The 14,646-nt window shown below is 37.2% G+C and overlaps 1 protein-coding gene across 2 annotated transcripts in view; it reads right to left on the bottom strand.

The window, feature by feature from the left end:
• Positions 1-14,646, bottom strand: part of PLD1 (phospholipase D1) — a 150,955-nt gene that overhangs the window by 32,467 nt on the left and 103,842 nt on the right. For both annotated transcript variants that reach the window (XM_088132618.1, XM_088132617.1), the window contains exons 13-18: positions 11,414-11,524; positions 10,237-10,443; positions 5,575-5,776; positions 4,501-4,629; positions 4,147-4,265; positions 2,153-2,266 (exon numbers count right to left, since the gene is read on the bottom strand). In XM_088132618.1, the coding sequence (XP_087988744.1) occupies positions 2,153-2,266; positions 4,147-4,265; positions 4,501-4,629; positions 5,575-5,776; positions 10,237-10,443; positions 11,414-11,524 (882 nt within the window). The remainder of the gene's footprint in view (positions 1-2,152; positions 2,267-4,146; positions 4,266-4,500; positions 4,630-5,574; positions 5,777-10,236; positions 10,444-11,413; positions 11,525-14,646) is intronic.

Below are 14,646 nucleotides of genomic sequence, written 5' to 3'. Positions count from 1 at the left end.
ACAGCCCCATTCCCGGGGAAACTACCAGATTTTTAAAGATTGCCTGAAGTCAGGCAAAGTGTGGGCCACGCAGATCTCCAGAGGGTGCTGTTACAATGGGAAAGTGCTTCCCTCTACATAGCCCATATATTCTGAGCGCTCGAGTTCCATAATAAAAGAATGTATATACTAAAAACAACTTTTTAAAAATATAGTCTCTGAGCTAGCCCGCAATGTAAATTATTTAATGATAAAATATAACTTTCTCAGCAGCACAAAGATCATTTTTAACCTGTAATCTTGCTTTCAAAGTTAATTAAATGCAACTCAAAAATTTGCTAACCAACATGCTTACACTAACTAGAACGGATCCATCACTGGGTCCAAAATAAGAACCTATTAAAATTTTGTTAACTGCTTTCAGTATCTGCTCAGGTAGAAAGAAATAAAGACCTTCATTTTAGTGGCTACTGCTGCCTCCTAGCTGATTAAAAAAAAAGGAGGGCAAGACATGGCTAGTAATGGGGGCAATAGCAGGGCTCCCTAGACTGAGTAATTTTAAAAATAATAATCCAGAAGGTGGCGGTAGCAAATTACTTTCATTATACTGTTACCAAGAAAACGACATGGTTTTGTGCATGAAATCATTAGGAGTCATGCTCACTTTGAAAACTTTACCTTCAAATTATTCTAACTATCCATGACTACAGTGAGCAAAACAAATCTTTTTTTGTTCCAGCAAAGTTTCTCTCAATCATCCTTGTTTTTAAAAGTATTTGGTAAACATTTTTTTGCTCTGAGATGATGATTCTCCAGTTGAAAATAAATTTTATCTAGCTAGGGAACTTGTCTTGCAAAAACAAAGGCCAGCAGATCATAAAGTCAAGGAAGACAGATAATTTTCAGTCCCACAGCATTACAAGAGAACAATCAATTCACATCCACAGTCCTCCCTTTGAAACTTTTCTCACCAATTAATTGTGCTTGGACAAGTCATTCCAACTTCTAGGAATTTATTTCCTGTGGAACAAGAAACAGCTTTCCCAATCTAGCATTCTTCAGATAATCTTGGACTGCAACTCTCAATCTTGTAAATAATTGAGAAATGTGCAGAGCTTTTCCAGAGAAGAGTATCTGTCTTCTCTTTCTCCCATTCCCATTCTTCATGATTTAAGAGTCCTAAACATATTTTCCTGCTTCATTCTTTAAAAGAGATTTTAATGAAATGGAAATAGCAAATGGAAACCTAGTTTAGCAGTACAACTTGGAAATGTCTTTTGTTGGTAATTTCCAGAAGGCTACATTGCTCAGAACAATTAGAAGTGGAACTAATGCAATTTAAAGGGGATAAGATCCTTGAAAAACCTAGCCCACAAAATTACTGAGAAGAGCCTGGGGTTTACAAAACGCCTTTAGCAATTTATACTTTCCAGGCAACGCAGTGGTGGGTTTAGTTTCTCCCTAGCAGAAAGCCATCGATTCATGATATTCTAAAGTGTTCTCCTAGCTAGTGACAGGCTTTTATTATCCCAATTCTTAAAGTGAAGCCACTGGCAGAGTTCTTGGGAATTACAAAGTTGGGGATTACTTAAGAACTCTTAAGGTGCCTATCCCAAATATCAAAATTGTCCATTTAGTTCCATAAATTAGAATATGGCTCAAAACAAAAAAAACCCAAAAAACAAACACATACCACGATCACAAAATTCAGTCATAAGGACTGGCAACTTAGATAGTACTTTGAAACATACACAGCTATAATTATACTTATGGAGATGCTCTGCCCTGCTCAAAAGATAGATAAAATAGACGGCAATTCTAAACCCATTTACCGAGGAGTATATCCTGCTGAACACTGAGGGATTTTACTTCTGAGTAAATATCCTTAAGGTGGTTTTGTCATTGTTTTGAAAAATGGAAAGTTTTATATAGATTTTTCCAGTGGATAAGAAAAATAAAATAAAAGGCTGTGGATCTCTTCCACAGCATCTCCAGATACATCAGGGATATAGCGGTGCCTCTTAAGAGAAAAGTGGCATTTAATCTATGGTTTAGAGCAATTTCAATTTCAGAGTCATTTTAGAAGACTTCTCATGATGACAGAAGGAATCTAACAACTAACCTGCCAGTTGTGCCACAGTTACACACTTCATAAATATTACACCACTCCTACCTGCACTTTGGCGGGCACAGCCTCAGGGACTTGATAGTTCAACTCATCAGCTGTTTGCTGAGATTTCGGCAACAAGAAAGGGTAGGAAAGGGACCTGTATTTGGATTTCATGATCTTGGAAAAAGAACACCCCCCACCAAAAAAAAAAAAAAAAAAGGAATTAGAAAACATATATTGACAGACTTGCAAAGGTTCAGACTTAACACACATCCTGCAAATAGAATGTTCTCATCCCTCAACATGATAACTTTCTTCTTAATTTTGGAGCCCCACCAGCTGCTTTTCAGCAGGTTCAGGGGGGCAGATGGAAGCTTGGGATTCTTTGGATTCCTAGTGCTTCTTAACCTGTCCAGCTCTTCATACTCTTTTCTAAAATTCAGATTTTCTAACTCAAAAGAGATGAAATGGTTGTTGTACTGTTTCTGAAGCAGGGAACTGAATACAGGTAGTCCTTGTTTAGCAACCACAATTGGGGCCGGCAACTTTGTCGTTAAGTGAAGTGGTCACTAAGTGAAACTGCGACTGTGCTTATGATCTTACTTTACAGGCCTGCAAAGGTTGTAAATGTGAGGATTGGTCATAAAGTTACTTTTTCATTATCACTGTAACTGCGAATAGTTGCTAAAGGAGGCAGTCACTAAATAAGGACTACCTGTAATTCTATAGGCCATTCCATTGTCTCAGCTACACCTGTAGATTCCAGTCCAATGCACATTTGGGGGGACAGGGCAGAGTACGCTGTATTAGATACAATCTGAGCAAACCTGCACAGGATTGCATTGCATAGTTCTGAATTGTATGTTAGGGATCTTGATAATTACTGAGAATAGCAGAGCAATTTTTGTATTTGATAAAAAAGAGCAAGATAGCAATTATCAGTATGGAAAACATAACAAAGGCAGAGATGAATGTATACATTATTTTTAATTTTTGTTATTAAATAACACAACTTTGTCCCCAAACAGAACCATTTTAATTCACAAAGTCTGAACCTGAATGTTTAAAATCTGGATGTTTGAGGGGAAAAAAATCAATTTTTTCACATTTCATTTAATCAGATATTTTCAATTTTAAATTCAGTTTGATAAATAATCAGTTATAATTTTATAGCAAACTTTTTAAATCAGTTCTGTGAAGTTTCAATGCCAGGTCATTTATCCAATTTTTAAGATGGGAGATATATCACTTCCAACAAACATGATGATCATATTAGTTGGCTAAGCATTGATTTAACTTGTCTGAAATTGTGTATTGTAATAGACTAAATTCTTAAGTAGTGTAGGCCATACAAATTAAACAAATGTATGTGTTCTTTCTGTATAAAATATCTTGCAAATATGCTCAAGAATAACTTTTGCATTAAGTACTAGAATTTCTAATGAGCTTTTAGGTGGCTTCTTCAAACTGGTCAAAATAGGTTCAAGGCTATTGTAAATTACAGCCAAGAAGAGTAGATACTTTGCTTATAGAAATAAGAAAATGGAATTCTCTGCCCAGCACTTCATTTTGTGCTCACAGACAATCACACTCCAACCCTACACATGCAGTTGAATCATACAATAGAATGGAACATGCCAGTTTAAACTACATTTTGGGGTGGCACTTTTGAATGCTTCTCTGTGTAAACACAACTCTTCATGAATCAGCTATTCATGAAAAAAAAAATGAGAGCAGCTAATTTCTGGTTGTCCCTATCTACTTGCAGAAGTGTTTCCTTACATGTAGAATAGCATTAAAATATTTATTTATTCATTTATTCATCCATTTATTTGATTTATATAACCACCAATCTCACTTTTATGTGATTCTAGGCAGCTATGATTCCCTCACTTGCCATCTGAATTGGTTCAATCATTTTCCCATCGTGTTTTTCCACTTCATTTTGCTTGCTTACAGACTAAGAACTCAGAAGATCCCAACATATGTCTCAGCAGTTAACTTGAGAAACAAGGATTAGTTATGCATGCTCAACTCCTTAGTCAAAAGAAACCCACCTTTGTGAAGTTCCAACGTTGAATGAAGTGCCGAGCTACATCTCGCGCAGCTTTGCCATGCACTACAGAGGCAATGTCGTGCCACGGCATCCTTGGCATGGTGTAGCGATCAATGAAATCTAAATGGGAAACAACAAGAAAACAAAATGTCAAGTGCCAAAGAACCATCAGCTACTCCTGGATATGCTACCAACAGGCACCTGGTTGGCTATTGTGGGAAACAAGATATTCACCCTCAGCCAGCAAGTATCCTTATTTGCACAAAAACTCACATACTCCAAATGAAAACATTCCACAAACTCACGGACCCTCACTGACTGTTCAGATATGATTCTAACTTGCAATGGTGCTTACCAGCAAAGGGTTTATCCAGCTGAACCCAGTCTTTAAAAACAAAGTTGCAATAATCTTTTCCATGCCAGAATCTAGTTTCACCAAGAAGCTCTCCAACACCTGTCTTCAAACTGTGGACTGAGCCTTTACCTGTTCCAAACAATCAAACACAAAACAGCTGCTATTAATAGTAACCTCAATTACTGCTGTGCCAACATTTAATCTTCTTTAAATTAATACCAATCATGAAGAAGAGTGCAATCTCAAAGCACTGCAAGCAGAAATGGGATTAGGGGCCTTTTTCTTTCTTTTTAAAATCTATCTATCTACCTACCTACCTACCTACCTTAAAAAAGCCTCCAACATGTGTTAATGTCCCATGGCAAAGAGCTTTCTCCTATTTTTTTCTCTTTCTTCTAAACCAACAGTTAAGTGATCACTCTAAGAGAGAAGTGTGAACAGGAGCTACATTCATGCTCCCACACCCTCTAAAGCATCTTTTAAAAAATATTTTGGAAGCCTGGCACACCCCTAGAGACCAGTACAGTAATAGTTGCTCTTAGGAATGAGGAGACCTAGTTCCAAATTTCCACTAGATCATGAATCTCACTGACCTGGAGCCACTTAATCAATCATATGGTTCTTGGGAAGATATAAACCTCATCATATGGTTCTTGGGAAGATATAACGAAGGAAAGAGTAGATAACATTTTTGTTCCCTTGAGTTGGACATACAGCATATGTAATAATCTGAGTGTTATTCATACTGCTACTTTAGGTTTAGAATCTTAATTAATTGATTTCATCAACATATTTATGTACTTTTACCCTACCCCATTGTCAAAGTTTTCATGGAGAATCTTAATGACTTGATCAATCGACCTACCTAGCTGCCTACCTTTCTGCTGCTCAAGTTTTCCCTATTTCATGGAGAAACTTAATTAATTGATTTTATCTGAACATCCATCCATCCATTCATCCATCCATCCATTTATTTCTATACCACCCTGTTGCCAAAGTTCTTGACAGCTGTCTTGGAAGGGTTTTGATCCTGAAAGATGGCATAGAAATACAATAAGTAAAGAAATCACTCACATGAATCACTGTCTACACTGCTCACACTATCTGCATGATGCAAGGCATGTCGATGGAGCTGTCTGTAGATGCTGAATCTGGCAAATTTCCTGGGTCTCCCTACTCCTTTCATTTTTGAAGCTTCTGGGGCATCGTCACTGCCTCCTTGCAAAGGTGTGTTCGTTGGAGGCTCCATCTGAGGCTGAACAGTTTCAGCTAAAGACTTAGGGCACAGAAAGGACAAATAAGGTTCAATTTTAATAAGTATGTATGTATCTGTCTTGGAAAGGGTGGTTGTAAATAATTGACACTGATTTGATGGTATGTAATCAATTTTAATCAACATGTCTGTGTGTATCTAGAAAAAGTACAGCCCTTTTTGCATATCCCTACAGAAGAGGGTGTATCAAATCTGCAGCATCTGTAAAAGCCATAACAACATCAAAATGAGGACATATACTATATCATGATGTCGTAATGCAAATGGGACAATTGACAAATGTGTAAATCATGTCATTTGCTTAATGTCATGACATACTTATCACTTGCTCTCCTCATCTCACCATGGATGCTTGTGGATCAAATAAATAAAAGCTGCTGCCCATGGAAAACTAATGAGTTATGGAGAAGAGCCCTCATATTTCCATTAAAAAATGATACAGCCCCCAAGAACTACACTATATGCTGTTTCTGAAAAACTGGATTGGTTTAAAAGGAATGCATGGAATGAACTGCAAGAGAAACAGAAGTAAACATCCATGCAAATTCTTCAGCTTGGATACTACCGAGTATCCAGAGTCCAGAGTCTTGTTTTGTGAAATGGGTGGCTATATAAATTGGACAAATAAACAAAAATAAATAACTAAAATAGTACAACCATTTGCAGAATTAGTTTTAGTTCCACGTATTCAGATTCAGAATCATTGTGTTATCAGAAACAAATATTACAGGAAACACTTCTGCAGCAATTTAAATCAGAGTTCTCTTTAACAGATGCAGTCTGGATTCTGAGCTACAAGTCACTGGGTGTCTCAATACGTCTAACAGTTGCAGCCTCTACAAAATGTCTTCTGGGAGACTGAAATATCTCCAGCTAGTTCACAACCTCAGCAGGTCCATAGAGTGATGCTGATGTAATGAACAAATGGTTTCATGTGCATGAGTGTCTGCAATTGTAGCAGCTCAAAACAAAAAACAAAAAACAAAACACTGCAAGGAAATAAGAGACAATCTGGCACTCTCCAATTCTGGTGGGATCACAACTCCTAGACTTCCCACTCTAGCATTAGTCAAACATTTGGCATTCTAGGAAATATAACAGCTAACATGATCTGAAAAAAGTTGCTTGGACTGAGGACTTGAATACTTGGGCTTTAGAAGACCTGGAATGTCCCAACTGATTCTGCAAAAGATATTCAGGTGGAAACGACACTAGAGGGTGTCTGCAATCCACATTAAATGAGCTGGTTAGATGGGAAAACAGTGTTAGCAGTGCAGGTTATAAGGCACCAGAAACTGGATGTAGGGGATCTTGTTTGATAGATACATCCCTTCATAAAATGACATCCCACAAGCTGAGCCTGCTAGAAATCTTAAACCAATTGCCAGGCACCTTCACTGACCCGAGCAGCTGTCTAAATGTCAATCTGAAACAAGGTAGGAGAATTACTTTCTCAATTTCCTGTTGGTTATCTGAAAGACACAATTTAAAAGGAAGGGAAAACGACCTATAAAATAGCTGTATGTATTTATTTTACATAAACACAACATTCACTTCAAAGGATTCAGAGATCAGTCATGTGGGATAAAGGAAGGGTTACCTGCACAATTTAATTTGGATGGGGATATTAGTAAATTAACTTTAGAATCTCTGCAAAAAAAAAAAGCACATGGTCACACCAGGTAGGTAAAATACAAAAACAATTTTGGGAGAAAAAAATCAAAATCTGATAGAAGGCATTCCACATTCCTTTGCCTTTCCTTTCTGGCCTCTTATCAGTTAAAATCAAAGTAAGAAAGGACTACAAAATAAAAAGTGTTAGAGTTATAAATTCCTTGCTGTTGCTTAAATCAACAGTTCCCTGGAACCTGACAGAAAGGTTGTAAAAGAAAATGCGGCACAGATATTCCAGGTATTTGTGAATATGATTTTACCTAGATAAATTTACGTTGGGAATGTATACACTGATAAATATGTTTGGTTTTTTTTAATATAATTTTATTAAGGATTTTAATTACAATAGTAAAAACTAATACAAACTAAAACTTAGAGAAAGAAAATAGAATGGAAAGAAAGAATAGAAAGTGCAGGGAAAAAAAAGGCGAAAAAGAAAAGAAAAAATATAATAAAGAAAAAGAAATAGATAAAGAAGTGATTTCCAACCTTCAGCACAAGTATAAACAAATTTAATAACTCTTCACTCCCTATAAGTTTAAACAGATATCTCTTCATCCCATATCCCATCCCTTATCTATAAGCAAATCCATAAAACATCAGTCCTAATTGATTGTTAGTCCATAAAGGGTTGCCAGAACATGGAAGAAAAATCTTATTTTAACCTTGATCAAATAAACCAAGTTTAGATTCCTTCCTTTTACTTCTAACAGCCTTAATCTTTAATTCAATCCAATTAAATATTGTTGTAGGATTTTATTTCTTTTCAATTGTTCTTTATCCCATCGCACAGATTTATTCAAGACTTTAACAAGCCTCTTTTGTAGATCTAATAAGAAAACATGTTCCAGGTCATTCTCTTGATTTATCATTTGTATTTCCCTTTTAATTTTTAAAACTTCAGCCAGTTTCTTTTGTATATCCAGTAAAGTGTCTTTTCCAAATAATTCTCTTGGCCTGTCATTTGTAGTTCCACATCCTGTACTTTTTCTATCTTGTCAGATAAAATTTGTTCCAGATTTGTTATTCCTTCATTAACATATTTTAGACATAGTCTATCCATAGAAGCAGACATCATTACTGATGGTGTTGATATTGTAGTTACTATCTTCTGGCTCCATTCTTCAAAAATCTCCTTTAATGTTTCTGATGTTATAAGGTTTTGTGTCATTTTGAAAGTCCCAGTATTAACCAACATCAAGCATGTATTATTTTTTCTTCTGCTTAACATCTTTAGTCCCCTCTAGTGTCCAGTTTCTAAAATCATTTCTTATCTTTTATTATGACTTGCAATTGCCAGGTAGCCAAAATAAGTCTGTTTTCCACAAGAAGTTGTTTATTTTTTTTATAGTTAATTCCAAAATCTTACAGTAAAAGTTAACATTCCAGATTTATCTGGACCCTTAATCTGTTTAAAATCTCTTAGATCAAAATCTTATTTAGCTTTTTGCTGTTTATTTCAAATTCTTTAAGTTCTTAAGTTTGTAATTAATTTTTCTTTTGTTCAGAGTTGAAGATAAACTCACCCGACTAAGACTTTTCAATCTTGTCATCCTGAAGGTCTCTAATAGCTTTAAAATAGTTAATGGGTAATTTCCTAAAGTGATTAGAAAGTCAGGTTTACAAACTTAGTGTTCTTTAAAAGGCTTCGCCGTGGTTGTGAGCAAGATGGCTGATCCTGTTATCTCTTGGCACTCAAACCTGCAGAAAACCACTATCCCTCAGTCTCCTCATGAGGAGCAGCCACCTGGAGCACATGTGGGTAATCTCCTATCCTCTCCTTATCCAGAGAGGTTCCAAGGAACTGGTTTACTTGCTGGTTCCTTAGTCTTTGCTGAGCCTGTCAGCTCTGCTTTTGCAGAGCCATTTTCAGTTCACCATACCTCCCCTGGAAGTCCTACATTGTTAAATATGTTTGGCATAAGAATATTTTACAATTTTGGAGTGAGGAGGGTATTATCTCAGGAATCAGGTCTTAAATATGTCAGACAGAAGATGTAATCGATTAAATAAATATTAGATACAAAAGAATATAAAAGGAATATTGATGTTGAATCCACCTTAGCTATTCAAACCAGTAAGATCAGTTGCCCCTGATCATTTTGTGGGCTCATATCTTCATGTAGAAATTATAATTATTTTATTCTGCAAATGTTGTGTCACACAAAACCAATTAACTATCTTTTGATATGATTTTGGCTTGTTTTCACCTGTAACACATTTGGGTTTGGTAAAAAAGAAAAACACAAGATCCTTTTTGTCTCATAAAAATATTTAAAGATAACTGCTGATCATCTAAAACCTTAAGACCCAGGTCTCAAGGGAAGTTTGACGGTGGACTTCAAAAGCCGCAACTGTTTCTGGGCTAAGAGTTTAGCTAAAATAGTGACCGCAAGGGGAATATTGAATGTGGATCAATTATTCACAAGTGCAGTTGGTAATTCAAAAACATAAAAGTGAAAGTCATAGGCCCAAGCAAGACAAAACTCTCACCTAAAAATGATCAAAAATGTATGGACAAAAAGTGTTTTGGTCTAATGCCAAAAAAGCTAGCACCAGGCAAGGTTTCTTGGGGAGAGCATTACAAAGACAGAAGAAGAGTTTTTGAGGAAGCCTTCAACACTTGAGCAGAACTATGTGGGTATTAACAGAAATATATTTGATATGAGCATTCCCTGAATCAGCTGAATGTGGTACCAATCTCAGAAGCAGCTTCTCTGACTTATGTGGCCCCACATCACCAATTTGTGCTCTTCCCTTTTTTTTCAGGCTGCAGAAATCATACTTACAGAAAGGTTCACTGAAGACTCAGATCTGGCCGCTGCCATACGTTTTACACTGCCCACATCTGTCAGTCGGTGCTCATTGTCATCCCACCTGCCATACGCCAAGTCTATGCCCCCAACGAAAGCGATGGACTGGTCAACGATCACCAGCTTTTCATGGTGGGCCCATAAATAAACAGTAGATGACACATGATCAGGATGTCTCATTACCTGAAAAGGGAACACTGACCTTAAAATCAAGTGGGTTACAGATAAAGCTTTTAATGGTGGAAACCTTTGGTGATCAGAAATTCCATACAGATAAATAAATATATGTGATTCCCTTTTTTGAGCAGGCTTTCATCTATTGCATTCAACCAGCATGCTACCACAATTGAATAATCATTCCTAAATTTAGGAGGGCTTTCTCTTTGGCTAGATTTAACACCCTCTTGACAGCCATCAGTGAGGGAATGTACTGGGGCATTCCATTTGAACAAAGATTATGCTCTCATGGAACAGGAGCAACTTCAAGTCATTTTGTACTGTATTATCCCTGATTTATGTCTGGAGTTATTATCCTTGTTTCTAAATAAATGCCCTGATCATTCAGATTCTTTTTAACTTTGTCTATTCGTGTCTGCCAAGTTGACACTGTCTCACTGGATGCAGCCAAACACTATTTTGCTATCTGTAGCATTCACTATAACATAACAATAAAAAGGTTTTAGATATCTTTTTGCTCAGACAAGCTGATTATTTATTTTTATTTCAATTAGTTACGTTACATTTTTACAGTTTTGTATATTGTTGTTTATGTTCACTACTTACTATTTGGGAATAGCATGTTTTATGTATGTTTCAGTATCTATTATCCTTGGATTTACTTTGATCTGGTCTATGACTGTAATAAAACTGAACTGAAGTCTGTGATTCCCTCTAGATGAATGAACAGGACCAATCTTCTGGCAAGGCCAAAATGACAGAATGGAAACTACCTTGACTGTGTTATATCTTTCTGGACAGTGCTAGTAAACATACTAGAACACGTTTTTGAGTACTAAAGTATTATTTCTTCCTACGTCAATCCTGAAGATGTTTTGTGAACAGAGCAACAGTTATTCTACAGAAGTCACAGCGTCGGCATGCAGCAGCTGTACCTGAAAATAAGCAGTCTAATTGCCGCAAAGGACCCAAATACCTTAATGTTGGGATGCAGATGCATTAGTGTCCTCTTGGTGTATTCGCTGTTGATACCCAGAGCAAGCTCTACCTCTTTGTAGAGCATCACGAAGATTCTCACTCCTTGTTGCTGTCAGAAGACAAAACACCAGTCAGAATCATGCATGCAGAATCAGCTAAAAACTTCGTGATTGCTCCCACCAATGACCAAAGTAGGCAGGACTGCCTAGATACATGGGTAGAGCCAAGATTTTTTATTTTTTCTGGACGGGGGAGGGGAGGTGCAGAGTTCACTGTTTTAAAACTTAGGCACAATCTATTTTACAGCTTGAACTACAATTCTCACATTTTTCTTTCCTGAAAAGGGCAAGAACATCTGATGCCAATTTTCAGGAAGCACATTGTGTAAATTTGGTGAATCAGCTGAAAAAAGGGGGATGAGAAGCCTCTTGGTTGCCCACTCTTAAGCAAAAAAAAAAAAAAAACTAGGAAGAAAATGGACTTGTCATTAAGTGCAACAAAATACACATTTCATTTATTGGTGTTTGGAATTTATGAGCTACACCATGGCTTGTACATCTGCTTCAACCAGCCATGGAAGTTTGATTCAGGCTCCCCATCTTTTGAAGTGGGGCAAGTTGGTTCCTAGAGAAGGATCCCTTTGGTGGTGGCCCTCTGATGTGGAATTCCTCACCAGAGGGCTTCTTAATTTCTCACCTTCCAAAAGAAAATAAAAATACTTGGGCAGGGTAAGTATGCTGCATTGCCCAGATGTTATTCTCCATATATTGTTTTCTGGTTGACAACTTTTTTATAATTTGACGATATTTTGATTGAGATATTGTTAAGTGCTATTGATGACTAACATAAAAAAGAAAGCTGACATGAGCATCTTTTTCTTTAAGAATTGAATAGGTTCCAGAACCTAAAACGTATTCAATGTACGTAACTTCAGAATTCAGATATTATCCACATAGCACAGAACTTCAATAACATCTTTAAGGTTAGATCTTTTCCCCTCCCTCCCTTCCTGGATATGCCAGAATTCTAGATTCTATGCCCAATAATAAAAACTGTATGTGGCTAGTACCTAATCCTTTATCTGGAAGTATTCTTGCCTACCTCGAAGAAAAGACAAAGATGGAGCATGGAAAATGAGAGGGATCCTCCTGGGAAGTTTGAAAAGGCAAAGATAAATCTGATAGGGGTCAGGAATCCTCATACAGAACTAAAGGAGGTATCTACAAATCCTTACAAATTTGTCTTCTGATGAATGCATGTTTTGTGAGCAGACCAGCTCTCCTTCCTGTACTAGGCATTTCATGAGTGTCCCCAGAATGAGCTGTCAAAATTCCAGATGAGCTCACTCCTCCAAAACACTGGACAGCTGTGCTCCATAAAATGTTCCTGCTCTTTCTATGCTCCTTTGATGCTGGTAAACATTATTCTAATCTAAAACAACCATGAGACTAAGCAACACTGATTATGGTTAAACAAATCTCCTGCTAAACTCAAAACTAAAACTAAAAAAAGTCACCAGATCTGAAGGCCAAGCCACCCAAGAGACTTCAGTTTTGACATCATCCTTTCTCCTTTTGCCACAATAAAGTGCTTGTCATGTTTGCCAGAAGTGCATAAATGGTTTGATCTCCATCCCAAGGCAATATTCTAGGAAGGGACCATCCTTGCCATAAAGGGAATAATCTTTTTTGACCCAGAAGAACTCAAAAAGTACCTTGACAGCATTGGCAAAAGTCTGTTATGAAAATGATAGAAAGAATATAGGTCATTAAAGTGATCTGTCACCTCAAGCTCAATAACAGGGTTTGACCAACATAACAATAAAGTAGGGGCATATCCAAATGATATGCTCTCTCCTAATTAGACCTATATTCTTGGAGAAGATCAATGCCTACCATTAGCAATTTAATGAGTATCCATTTTGAATGCAGACAGATACAATAAATCACATCACACCGTGATATCATCTCTCTGGAAAGTCAATTTATACTATCTCTGCTGTTGCCATTGAAGTCCCTTGGAATAGGCCATAAAAGATAACCACACAGAATGCAGCTGGCACTAGATAAAAACCCAAACTCCCTCCAGTTTGCACTTAGAGTTTCTTGAGAGCAGTGGACAGAAAACATAGAATGAACGTGTTCAAAGTGAACATGGGGAAATGCTCCAAGATTGAACAGCATTGCTGGAGTCACCTACAGTCAAGGAGAGGTTCAGGAAGGAGGAGTTTCCTGTCCTTGAAAATATTCAGGGGGTTGGGAAGCAGGGGCTGACACAGAGGTCAAGGAAGCAATGAAAATGGGACAGGAGGTCATGTGAAAGGGAGATGGACCTGAATAAGAACAGCCCACTGAAGCACATTCCTCTCCACTTCTGAACCTCAATCCAGGAAAAGTTATGAAGCTTAAGCAGTGAGCACTGGGGTTGTAGTAACTATAAATCCAGCTAAAGATAAACACTTCAGTTTTACAGGAGCTTAACGCAGCCCTTGGTGGAAGGCAGGCAGGCAGGCAGGCAGGCAGGCAGGCAGGCAGGCAGGCAGGCAAATGCTGGGTTCACATAACACAATGGTTAGTTTATGCTTCAGTGTGTCATGAGAATCTAAGCAATTGGGTTATTTAAATAACCACAGATTAGGATGTTGTAAAAACACAATCAAAGACAGGCTAAAACACACAATACATACATACTGAAAGACCTAACCCACATTATTTTCACTAATACCCAAATGCCCCACAATTAAGCAGACAATATACTCCTGACAAAACATGGGGAAAACCTCTATTGCATCTATGGCATCTGAGATACTATCTGGATACTAGTAGAAAAAATAGAAGGAAGCTAATCTGGAATTTACCACATAAGTCGCTGATTATTTTAACTGATTACCAGACTGATTCTGTTTTTTTCTGCAGACTTAGCACAGTAGTGTGAGCCATCATCCAAACAGCCCAAATACTGCATTAATCCAGGCCATGAGGTTAGTTTATGGTTCAGTGTGCTGGGCAGTTCAAAACCTGGGTTAACTAAATAAACCATCACTCAGTTATCTATAACAGCATTCATCCAACACACTTTACTTGGTTATACAATTAATCCATTTTCTAAGTTCACACATTAACAAATAAATCAGTAAGCGATCTAACAGCACATTGTACAAATGTATCTACTACATCTTCACCTGACTTGGCTAAGAGTGTTGAGTGAACACAGCCAGTATGTCTTATGGAT

The sequence above is a fragment of the Python bivittatus genome, unplaced genomic scaffold (assembly GCF_059951505.1).
Source record: "Python bivittatus isolate LINGU-HERP-01145 unplaced genomic scaffold, Pbiv_v1 ctg000980_np1212, whole genome shotgun sequence".
NCBI lineage: Eukaryota > Metazoa > Chordata > Lepidosauria > Squamata > Pythonidae > Python > Python bivittatus.
The sequence above is the reverse complement of the archived record's forward strand: the minus strand, read 5'-3'. Positions and strand labels throughout refer to the sequence as shown.